We start from the raw sequence: 12,814 nt of genomic DNA, 5'->3' as shown, positions 1-12,814 counted from the left end.
TAGGCCTATATTTATTCAAACGCAACATTGAAGCTGATATTTCAATTCATAAAAATACCTTTTACCCGCGCAACTGTGCCACGTACGTTTATTTGAAAAATCGACCAACGTGGTCCAAATGGTGCAAGTGTTTTCGACCCATCTCAATAACAGCAACCATGATATATAAACCCCATAGAAGTAGTTTTCGATTCAGAAAATAGCCCTTACTTTTACTCTTCGCTGCCAAACTGAAGTAAATGTCGAACAAAATGGAACCCGAAAATTCACTAAAAAACACGTCAGGAAAAGCGTAATGCCTCATATAGGAATATAACTACGTAGCAACACAACAAATTTATACGTATTATGGATTATAATCATATTTTATGGTTAATAATGACTCTTATTGATCATCCATTTACTGGGCTCTAAACAAGTCAATGGAAAATTTAATCAGCTGACGGGGCCCGATGACGTATTCCAATGTAAAGTCTATGGAGAATTATCCATGTTCTGACCTAGATTGTACTTGAAAAAAAAAAAAAAAAAAATGCTTGATACCTCTGACAGTTTTCGAAGAGCAGTCTGTCAAAGTTTTGGTCTTACCCCCACCCCGCAGTAAAATGGTCATAACTTCGCCAATTTTGATCCCAGAGGTATGATTTTTGTTGCAAACGCAAGTTGAACATGTCTTCTATCTATTTCGGTCGAAAACAGAAATTCGGATTTTTTTAAATCTTTCAGGAAAATCGACTATGAAGTTCCACCCAAATTTTCAAGAGCGAAATTTGCTTATATTTTGGTTAGGGAAAAATCTGAAACTCAAAGTGCTCTAACAGGCAGAGTTTTCACGGTAGGGACTTGAATTTAAAACATAACAACTTCCAATAGGTGTATACCTTCAGTGCAAATTTCAACTTCCCAGCTCTGATAGCCGTCGAACAAGAGCCTGTCAAAGTTTTGGTCTTCACACCATTGAAAATGCAGTGCAGAAAGACGCTATAGGCAGACTGCCGACCCCACCCCTGAACTAAAAAGGCCATAACTCGGTCAATTTTGACCCAAAAGGTATAATTTTTGTTGCAAACGACAGTTTAACATGTCTCCTTTCCATTTCAGTCGAAAACAGAAATTCGGCTTTTTTGAATACTTTCGAGAAAATCGACTTTCAACTTCCACCCTGGTTTTCAAGAGAAAATTTCAGATAGGTGTGGACCTTCAGTCCAAATTTCAGCTTGATATCTGTGATAGTTTTCGAAGGGCAGCCTGTCAATGTTTTGGTCTTACCCCCAACCAGCGCAACAGGACTGTCGGACCCCACCCCGCCGTAAAATGGCCATAACTTCGCCAATTTTGACCCCAGTGGTATGATTTTTGTTGCAAACGACAGTTTAACATGTCTCCTTTTCATTTCAGTCGAAAACGGTAATTCGTATTTTTTTTAAATTTTTCGAGAAAATCAACTTTCAACTCCCACCCTGGTTTTTGAGAGGAAAACTGCTTATATTTTGCTTCTGGGAAAAAGTCTGAGACTAAAAGTGCTGTAACTGGTAGAGTTTTCACAGTGAGAACCTGACATTTGGAACACAACAACTTCAAATGGGTGTGGACGTGCAGCCCAAACTTCTGCTTGATATCTCTGATAGTTGTCGAACGTCAGTCTGTCAAAATTTTGTTCTTAACCTCAACCAGTGCAAGAGGACTGTATAGGCGGGCTGTCGGGCCCCCAAACCAGTTTAACATGTCCCTCATCTATTTCAAAAGAGAAGTTCGGATTTTTTGAAAACTTTGGAGAAAATCGACTTTCAAGTTCCACCCTGATTTTGAAGAGGAAAATGGCTTATATTTTTGTTTGGGGGAAAGTCTGAAACTAAAAGTGCTGTAACTATCAGAGCATCCACGGTAAGGACTTGAAATTTGGAACATAACAACTTCAAATTGGTTGGTAGTGAGGGACAAAAATTACACTGATTTTGAAGTAGGTGGGAGTAGGATTGGGGGCAATAGTTGCGTATAAGATTAATGTTAGGATATTCTACTTCATTCTGATATCAATGTATACATATATTCAACAATTAACTGTTTAGTTTTTTTGTATGTATCTCAAACAATAGGGTAACTACTAGCTGTAGCTATACCACAATTATTGTTCCTATTTCTAGACATCATTATATACCCATTCATACCATAGTCTAATCCAAATCTGTAATATAAAATAACGAATCCTATTAAACAATATTTAATGTCTTAAATTTGGGCTCACCGGATTGCGTTCGAATTGACAAACCCAATTACTAATTATCCTGAATAGTCTAAGGGCCTCGTCTTTGAGAGGTTACTTAACTTTATGCTATATTCGATCATATTCTGACTAGTGTGCTAAGAAATCTGCATGGTATTGAACGCATATTGCTGACATTACTTATTACTGTTAACATTTCATTTTCAACACCAGTTTCCAAAATTCCTTAAAGGTAACCACACTCTTTGATATTTTGAACATTCGTCATATATATAGAAGCCGACTTCCGCGACAAGTTAGTTGTTTCAAATTGGTCTTTGCAAAGTCCTTCGAAAATTTATAAGAGGACTTACACTTCTCTAACCATATAGTATTCAGTATTATTATAAACACCATAACCAGTTGCTACATTTGCATGATCTAACTGGTCACTTTTGCAATTTGGTTCATAGTAAACACCTTTAGTATAAAACTGAAACGATGGGTTGGACGCATCAATAGCTGTGCTGATAGGACCAACTTCCGCTATTGACTTCTGTAGAGCCTGCTCGTTTCCTTTTGGTATATCAACATAACGGGATAATGTAGCACCAACGTCAGCTCTTTTGAATTGGCATTTACCGTTCTGAAAATAATTCAAAGTATATTAATGTTCAAGAGACAACCTATTTTCAACATAGTGATAGTAATATCTTTAAGAAAATTCAAAGCTTATTCTCTTTTAATTAAATAATGGAGAAAATAGTTGCTTTCTTGGAGCAAACAAAATATGACGAAACAACGAATGTGAAAGTATTGCTAATGCAGCTTTAGATATGTCACAAATGTTATTAAGAAGCAGATTTCTGTAAAAATCCTGCGAATCAAAGAAAATGGTTGCCTCGAAAGAAACATGTGCAAATGATATTAGGCTTGATTACATAAAACATCTTCAAGGGACAGATTTTTGGATGTTTATTTGGCTCTTAAATATATGTAAGTAGTCTTCAGAAGTACAAGAAATTTACGAAGAACTATATATATATATATATTTCTTGAGACTAAGATAGGATTGGTCAAACGAATGGCGAATCTGTGCCTTTAATTAAACTTGCACTATTATTTTTCTTTTATCATCATGACCTTCTTGCATCAAAAATATTGTGTACTCTATCTACTGATCTATTATCTTATTACTAGTAAAATACAGTGTACAGGACAAGTATTTCGATGCCTCGGGACAGCAAATAATCCATACCATAGCTTTATAAGGATAAGACACTTCTGTATCTACTCCATTATTTTTCTTTATGTATAAAAATGCTGAATCCATTAAACCTCCTTCACAGCCGTAATTACCTAAAATAGAATTAATCAATTAATTATTAACTTCACAATATTTAGAATTTCCCTAATTAATTATCACTTCAAATATATAGAACAATGATATCGCTCTACAATTGATGTATTTTAACTTTATGTATTTCTAGAATAACAATTTTTGATTTTTGGATGCTGGATTCTATGTGTACTCTATCAGAAACCAATTGCCTCTCTGCGCTTGTACTTTTCAGCTTCATCTTTCCATTGTGAATCTACCATACTAACTGTCACATACCATACCTTCTTTTTGTGAACAATCCATAAGATTCTGTGCTGATAAAGTAACCAACTTTCCTGTTTTCTTGAAATGTTGACCTTCGAGGGCACCAAGTGCGGAAAATGCCCAACAAGCACCACATTGTCCCTAAAAATTATTATAATGAATTTTTATTCAAACCTGCAAAAATCAATTTAAAGTTGATATAACGTGAGTGACCTACATGCGAGAAAATTAATTTCACCTGTAGATGTTCCTATAGTTATTGTGAATGAGAAAGACAGAGCTTCTAGATAATGTATCGATTTTTGTGAAATAAAAATGATTTATGTTCGTAATTATTTCTCTTAAGATATCAAAATCGGATGTATATTAAGTAAAGCTTTATTAATCTGTAGTATAAAGATAGATCTAAGTACTGGATATTGGCAATTATTTAGATTCGTTACTGAGTTACCGGAATTATGTTCTTCCTAAGCACTAACCGAATCTTAAGAGTTCATGTAGTGGGGGTGACCTTGTTTTTAGCTATGGACATTGCTATTTAGAATCATAGATATGATTTGACATACGGACTGGATACTGACACTCTGGGTTATTTAGCAATGCACTATCAATTGGGTGTCATAACGCTAACACAAATTCAGAAAAACAACATAAAGTGCATATATTGAAATGATTAAAGAGAGTTACGCACGCGACTCTCGCGGAAATCGCTAGATATTTTATTTCAATCCTATGGGTTATCAGATAAGATTTGAACGACATTTAGAAACGGGGGCACTTAAGAAGTGTGTTATACCATAATATATTCCCTTGTTTTTTGGAATATCTAAGATTCTTCAAGATAAAACGTTACAATTGCATCTTCATTCTGTGTACAATATTTGCACAATACATCTTTTTGAGACGTACCTCATTAGGAACTGGTCCGACATATCCTTTCTTTCTCCAATCAACTTCTGTAGGAAGTTCTGTGATATCTGCCCTCCTATTGGAAATAGATTCCGTTAGTTTATGAACTGTTTTCCGGTATGTGTTATGAACTTTTCTGAATTCCTCATTAGTCTGAAAGAAGTAATTATAAACATGCCATTAATTATCGTAGACATTTATGTAGTTAATTATTTCATATGGATGACTTGATATCAAGTTTTTGCTGTGTATTTTAATGTATATAAACCTTGTCTGTTTCATATTGAAAGTTACTTTTGAAATTATTGCGAGTTGAAAGTGCTCAATACCGACTTCCGAGTACCTGTATTACTTTCAAGAATGAAAATCCGAGGTATGGTTCCATTGCATGTCAATAAACTTCTCATGTGTAGTATTTATCGATTATGTGAAAATTAAGAGTATGAAAAACGCTTGGATAACAGTTGTATGCGATTTATAACATTATCTATATCACCCTTTCAATCAGAGCCCGTTTGGGAGTTTAATTATTTGCTCACCATATCTGCAAATTTGTTAACACCCAACCAGAAAGTATGATGACCAGAATCTGCTAGTTTATTATGTTCATTGATATAATCATAATTGGCTTCCCAAATTTCTCTTCTGAAATAGATGAAAACAAATTTATATCAGTTTTCCCTGTTTGGCTAATACTTAATTGAAATTATTCTACAAAACCCTACATCTTAAAAGCAATAGGTGACATTTGATGTTCTATTTCAACACCAAAGTTGAAAGTAAACAACTCGATCAAATGTTATTAAATATTCTTACAAGCACTCGTAATCCTCACAATGCCAATTTGTCTTCCTCTTATGCAATAGCCAAAATTCTTATATCAAGGAATGCAGCGATTTGATTGGATTGTAAGCCAGCGAATACAGCCAATTAGAGCCTCCGAAAGAAAGACTGTGACCATTATGCGTTTTTTTTTTACAGACTTGGCTGTATTTGCTAGAGTACAATCCAATAAAATCGCACCACGTAAAAAGTTCCGTTATACAGAAAAAATGGCTCAAGGAAGTTTGTAATAGCTTGACATTGTGGATATGCTTTAGAAACAGACATAGGTTGACTGGATTGGAATCACGATACGAGGCCAAATTAATATCCTTTCTTTGGCATTACTTTCTTAAAGGTAATTCTATTCCCATAATATTGAAAGTATAGATTGCATTTAAGAAAGAGCTTAAGGTAATTGATAAAAGAAGTAGATCAAAAAGATAGTCAATAATTAAGTATCAGTTATTTTAAAGGTATACTTCCTCTTCAGATGAATACAATATTGAATTTTTAAACTTGGTTAGAATAAGTCTTAGTTTATCAATGGACTTCCCTGATGTCATAACTATACAACAGAATCCCTCTATAATCCAATAAATCCATACAACTAATAATTCATTAAACTAAGTTATTTTGAAATATGCTTTGAAGCGTTTTTCAATAATTATCTAATTATATAAAGATCGTCTTATATAGAGATTCTATTCTTTAGTCATAGCACCAGGTCCTGGTAAGTACGCCCAAACTTAATACACTTATTGACCAAGTGCGAAACTATAAATTCTTTGTCCTATCTAAGAGGTATTGACCTTTTAACATTAGATAGTTCAATAATAGGTCGGTCTGACTCTGAGAGACACATTTATCAATTACACTAGAAGATCAACTGGGAATACATACATTGTTAACATCATTTCAAGTCTGCCATAAGTATTTTATACAACATTATAGTTGAAGGGCATCCATCATTCAAATAACACACATGGAAATTATTGCAACATACGGGGTGGTAATTCATATACGTGTTCGCCTAATACAGATACCATAAATAAATCGAAATTAAAGGGAATTTGACTTCATCTGTGCACTCTTGGGCTAATACGGTGGTAAACGCCATGTAGTAAAGTGAGCATCAAGAAGAATTCGGTCACGATGCTGACATTGCATTTTCCTGTATATAGATGCTACATGAAAATAACTGTAAACATGTATAATTTGCCATAATTGCGTCAATATATATGACAATTTTCTTAACTCAAGGCTACCTCTCTCTTTCTTCTAAATCCGATTTGTAATCTCTAACGTAATCTGCTTTGAATTGTTCCCATTCTTCGTTCAATTCCGGTGTTAAACACCAAGTTGAACTCACCAACGATAAACACAAGATAACTTTCAACATCTGAAATGTTCAAACCATCGTGAAATTAACATGATACACGATTTAACTGTATGGTATACTACTCTTAGTTTTATAGTACACAACGTTTCAAAAATTTACATTGTCGTCATCAGGTGCAAGAAATGCATGATACGGATTCTCATATCCACTTGGTTCTGTGAGTAGCAGCACATCACCTTAAACGGTATTGACTTATCCTTAAATATTCTTAGGAATCGTAATTATAGGGATGGTAAAGATCTTTACTAGATTTTGTATTAGTATCGGGAACACTAATAGCATCAATTTGCACCATTCCATTTTTCAAAAATGATTGTTTGACATATTAACGCCCTTCGCACTAAGTGACGCCATCAAACACTTAGTTTTAGTGCCCCGGCCCCGGGGTGTGAAAGGTCCAGATGATTGCTCCAGGGATGTGAAGGCTGAAAAGGGTTGGGAACCACTGTTTTAGTGGAATTGCAGGATTCACAGACGTCTGATTGAAAATTGAAATGGTGAAAATCGATGATATCCGTGTCTCGATACACACACAAAAATTAGAAAACCTCATTACAAACCCTTTAAGAATTATCATATTATAAAATCAGATTTCTCAAATAAATTGAACTTAATAGAAAGAAAACACGTACCGTTTTACAAGCGTATCAGAATAACCGAAAATGGTGGTTTGTAGTTGGACGAAATCAAGTGTGATAAACATTACAATATCATATATCTAATTTAACGATATCTTTCATGTATCTTCTTTATCATGTCTCGTGTATCAATCATATGTCTAGGTATATTCCCTTACCGCCTAGATTACAACGTACAAGTAAAATCACAAGATCGTACCTTAAGATTCGATTATCTTGTTGGTTTATTCTATAACTGCAATAACAGTGGCGTCCCCCACACAATGTTTTATCACTTAGTCAAAAGCCTGATTGTTAGCACTTCCAAAACAACAGTTATAGGTTAGGTCTAAAAGTTCTTCGTTGTGGCTTGCTATCAGATTCAAGGGGAGTTTTGACACAAGATAAGCCCATTAGGTTGTGCTGTAAAAGTAACAGTTGGTATTCGGGCCCATTGCAAGGTTTAAAAATATAGCGACTCCTTTCTCAGATCTGCAAATTTAAAGGGCTTTAGTCGCCTGAATACTTGCTTTATCTGATATTCAAGTCATTTGTCTTGTGCACGGAAACAAAAAATCATATCACTTCTGTGCTGGTAAAGCAAATATTGAGACGACTATATCCAGTCAACTTTACACGGCGATCATTGACCTAAAAGCTACTTTAAAGGGTAACAACCAGATTCAGCTATTCCGAGAACAATACTTGAAATCATACATTGATGTTTGTTCAGCACTTAACCATATAAAGTATTGTAATTGTAAATTGGAAAATATTTATCAGCCACGATCGATGTTTCGTTCTGTCAATATGAATTAAATCTGGTTACTGGTTAATGACAAGAAAAACTTCAAACGAGACCACATCAGATACTTATCGAGCTCACAAAACGAGATAATACAGAGAAAACACCTTTTGTTTTGAATTGGTAATATATTCAAATATTATACATGTATAAAAGAAAAATATTTATAACAAAAAGCAATTATTGCAAGGTGTTAATGGAAACGTCTGAAACAATGTAAATTACAAAACATAATATAACATGGGACCACCTACAATCAAATACATCGTGCTATATATCCAGCCAAAGAAACTTGATTTTAGTTTTCTAGGATATCATTTGCATATTGGTATCTCTTATCTAAAGTTAGCAGTTCCTATATATTTTATTGTTGGAGGAAATGAGATTCTTTAATCAATAAAAATGATATTGTTGGTACGAACTCTATTTATTATTTCACCAGCGTTATACCATCCAGATAACTCTAGTGTCCATGATGATGGTCTGTAAACGTACAAAACTAAAACCACTGATCAATCAATCAAATTTCGAGTTTCAAATATCCTTCAAGATCACGACCTCTTCGTCTATGAGCAGTAGAGATGTATCAAGTAGTTCCACATTGAACGAATCCCCTAGTCAAGTATGGAAGACATTATGCATTTTTCCAATGCCAACACGATTTAAAAATTCCTATTGTTCACAATAAATCTTCGTCTCCTTCTATCCCAAGGCGAGTCACAAAAAAGTTTGAAATTTTTCGAGTCATAGAAGATTTTCTTCTTGCAGCTTCATCTTGTATCTTTTCTCGGGTGTCTTGAGGCATAATCATTTTTTCTGGATCACAAAGAGCATTTCTGCGGCAATAGAACCGGCTTGAATTTGTCACTATCGGTACGGCGAACCTAACTTTGGTGGGTTTAGATTGAGAAAGGTTAGGAGTTGACTCATGACGACTGAAAGCCAAATCATGGTTTTGAGGAATATTTTGGACGGTACTAGTAGATCTCGTCATTCGTGGACTACCGACAGGACACACTGAAGATTTCTTAGTCTTGTTGAGTTCCAAATGAATATGATTATGTTGCAGACTTTGAGATCTCAATGCTTTCAAAACAACCCTTTGTTCAGAAAATGTGATAAATTCGTTCTGAGGGACATAGTCCACAGCATCACAGGCAGATCGCGTTCCATGGAAACTAATGGACTTGCGCAGAATCTTTGGACTGACTGTAGAAGCTAGTCTACTTCTGAAATTATTACCGTCTACTGCATCCGGAGTAACATTCATGCTATGCTTCACGTCTTGCTTTACAGATACTGGTCCTTTGCTGATATTGTTATCCATATCAACCGAAATGACCAAAGCACTGGGAGACGTGACCTTTTGCGAAGAACACTGGCCATTGAAACCATTTTCCATTTTCAGGTTTTTTCTCTATCCATTTGATCCAATAAAAGCACATCCATTGACACCCAAATCCTCTTTACGCATGTGACAATCCATCTCAATCAATAAAAATAGTTCAAGAAACGTATATCTGTAAAGAATATAATATTATCAGATCAAGCTTTGAGGATCATTAAAGCTTCTTCCGTATTGGCGTTTTCTAGATTACATTACTCTGGTCGTGGTAACATAAAGTGTATCTTGCCACAAGAAATCACTCTGTTAAATATTTCATTGTAATCCATACTATATTGTTATGATAACACTAATGAAAACGATACATTACATATAAACTCACTTACTTAATAACAATGTGCGATAACCAATTAAAAATTGTAATGAAACTACGAAACTATCGATTACTATTATAAATTTTCCTGTAATTCAACATGTCTTTGATTCTACAGTTTGAATGAGTATGATATCCCATATACACAATATGATATATCCATTATGATTTGATAGCTGCCATCCTTCTCATGTTCTCTATCAAACGCAGTACAAATCCGACGCAAGTGCACTTAAAGAGTCATGAAACCAGAAGCAGGCAGAACTTGATCAATTGATCCAGCACCGTCGGGGTTTCAGGAATTAAAAAGCATTATCCATCAGCGCTATTCATTTAAAAACTCTATAGCATTAGTGAAAATGTCACAGATAAATTAATACGTTTCTTTGTTGACGACTCAGATTAATCAATATTTCTAATGAAGAATTGCCATTATTAACGACATACGAATTATTAATTTTTTCCTGTTTCGTCAAACATAGGTAATTTCATTAACTTCGTTATATTCCTGAAAACCCATTAGACTACTTATATCAAGGTTGAACAAGGTGTTTTAAGAGTTCAGGGTGAATTATTGCTTTCACTACGATTAAGCATCTGCTTCAACAAATATATTGGGGGTTTTTTTACAGTCAATATAATGGTTTTTACAGTCTTGCTGGCTTATTCCATTGTAGATATATCATGCAACATGATTTTTGCGACGAGAAAGGCTAGGGCAAAGCCGGGTTAGAGGTGGTGGCCTATGGAAGTAGTTTGGGACCCCTCTCCTGGGAATTTAGACGTGTTTCAGCCATGTGGTTGTTTAGCAACTGGAGATTCTATTGGGGAATAAGATATCACATCCGAGATATTTAGTTTAATTAGATATACATGTACACCTTTGTTAATTTGAGATTGCATGGAGACTGAAAACTACAAATTCGTGACTTACACCTCTAGCCTAGAATGGTTGTTTAGAGGATACAGTGCCTACAAGCACATAGACTTCAACAAGTCCTTTATAAATTTCTGTTTACCAAACATTGGATTCGTCTGAAATAACAAATTCATTCGATTCTGCCATTAATGGTCATACGAAAACACGTGTAGAAAATTGAGATGAAAATAAAACTGTTAATTGTAGATATCTCTTACTGCAAAACATCTTTGGCAGAGGTTTACTTAAAGTAATGGAATTAAATAGAAATATATATATCACGTTTCGCATAATAAAGGGACAGTCAGGTAGCCGGACTAGGCACTGTGGGATTTTTAATTACAAAACCGTGAATGAACTATTACGATTTCAACGATAGTCATAATCAACGGTTTGAATGAAAATATCCCGTTATTTTCTGTGATAATATAAGGAAGTAAACAATACTTAGATGGTATTTAAAGACTTGCGGCTTTGGTTTTAGCCTCATTAATTAAATCGATTGGATTTAATTTTATGTAGAGAAAGTGGAATGTAATGCTCTTATCTTAAAAACAACAGAAGCTAGACGAGACTCAGTCTGAAGAACTGGAACAATATAAAAGATTTATATCCATCCATCTGCAAGGTTTAGTGGTAGTACAACTTCATCTAAGATGTTTAAAGTGTAGGCTATATTAGTGTAATGTAGCAAGGACGTGCTAAATAATGCCTTATCTGTAACGTTGACCTGCTGTTCACTTTGTTCTTCTGTTTTGAAGTCTTAAGTCTTAAACCTTGGAGTCATTACTACAAGCTTAAACATATGCGCCAAAATTAGCAATTGTTTCTCCGCCACACGTCAGTAGTCCTACGTCAGTCAACACGTTAAACACGTCAGTCGACACGTCAAACACGTCACACGTCAATAAGACTGACATCACGTTTGAGGGCTAAAAACTTAGACAGTGGTGGCTTGGGTACAAACTATGCCAGACTGACTTAATTGTAGAGGAGGGGGGAGGGGGAGATTCAAAATGCGACATCTGTGGATTCGCTAAGCATCTGAAAGGGTTCTCCACAAAAACAAAAAACATTTGCTGCAAAAACGTAAAAAAATAGCAGTGTGCTTTGGGGATACAAATAATAATCCAGCCTCCCAACCCAGTACCCCACCGTTGTTGGAACAGATCAGGACTTGCATGATAAAATAGAAAGAATTCTGATTGAAATGAAGGGAAAAGGGCGATCAGATGAGGTTTTCTTCTAAAACACGTTGCTAGAGATATGAATATTATTATGACACGAGTGTAAATATTGCCTTGCATAGAATAAGCTATTATATAACATAACATGAAGCAATTAAACAGTATATTATAAATATATATTTGTATATCAAGCACTGGAAAATAATGTATATATAATTCGATATATGTTAAAGAGAACTTACCTCTTAGAATGAACATTAAATTCGACTTGTCAAACTTGGCCAATAACAGTATATATTATCCATCAGTGGACTTACCTGATGTCATAAAAAAACAACAGAATCCCTGTAAAATCCAATAAATCCAGGTGAATATATACTCTTATTGGCCAGGTTTGAAAATCTAAATTTTATATTCATTCCAAGAGGTAGTATTCCTTTAAAGGGATACTATCGTCTACGTAGGCAAAGAGACACAAAGAAAAATGTTAATGTCACATTGGCATTTTTCAGGTTCCAAGATATACCATGAAATCATTTTCATAGTTGGCAGCAGAAATCATTGATAACTAGTGTGACAATTTTTAGTAAGAATGATTATATGAGTTAGTAAGTGAGTGATTAAGC

At 34.7% G+C, this 12,814-nt stretch overlaps 2 protein-coding genes across 2 annotated transcripts; both read right to left on the bottom strand.

Moving 5' to 3' along the window:
- Positions 1-2,085: 2,085 nt before the first annotated feature.
- On the bottom strand, positions 2,086-6,942 carry LOTGIDRAFT_133240 (hypothetical protein; the record flags this gene model as incomplete). The annotated part of the gene is made up of 7 exons (XM_009067562.1): positions 2,086-2,185; positions 2,578-2,849; positions 3,462-3,562; positions 3,827-3,950; positions 4,719-4,871; positions 5,258-5,363; positions 6,809-6,942. 7 exons carry the CDS (start codon positions 6,940-6,942, stop codon positions 2,086-2,088), a joined length of 990 nt encoding a protein of 329 aa, XP_009065810.1.
- A 2,101-nt stretch (positions 6,943-9,043) lies between these two features.
- Positions 9,044-9,766, bottom strand: LOTGIDRAFT_169247 (hypothetical protein; the record flags this gene model as incomplete). Its single annotated transcript, XM_009067561.1, has 1 exon — positions 9,044-9,766. One exon carries the CDS (start codon positions 9,764-9,766, stop codon positions 9,044-9,046), a length of 723 nt encoding a protein of 240 aa, XP_009065809.1.
- Between the last annotated feature and the right edge of the window lie 3,048 nt (positions 9,767-12,814).

The sequence above is a fragment of the Lottia gigantea genome (assembly GCF_000327385.1).
Source record: "Lottia gigantea unplaced genomic scaffold LOTGIsca_83, whole genome shotgun sequence".
Lineage (NCBI taxonomy): Eukaryota > Metazoa > Mollusca > Gastropoda > Lottiidae > Lottia > Lottia gigantea.
Note: the sequence above shows the minus strand (reverse complement) of the source record. Positions and strands in the feature narration are given on the sequence as shown.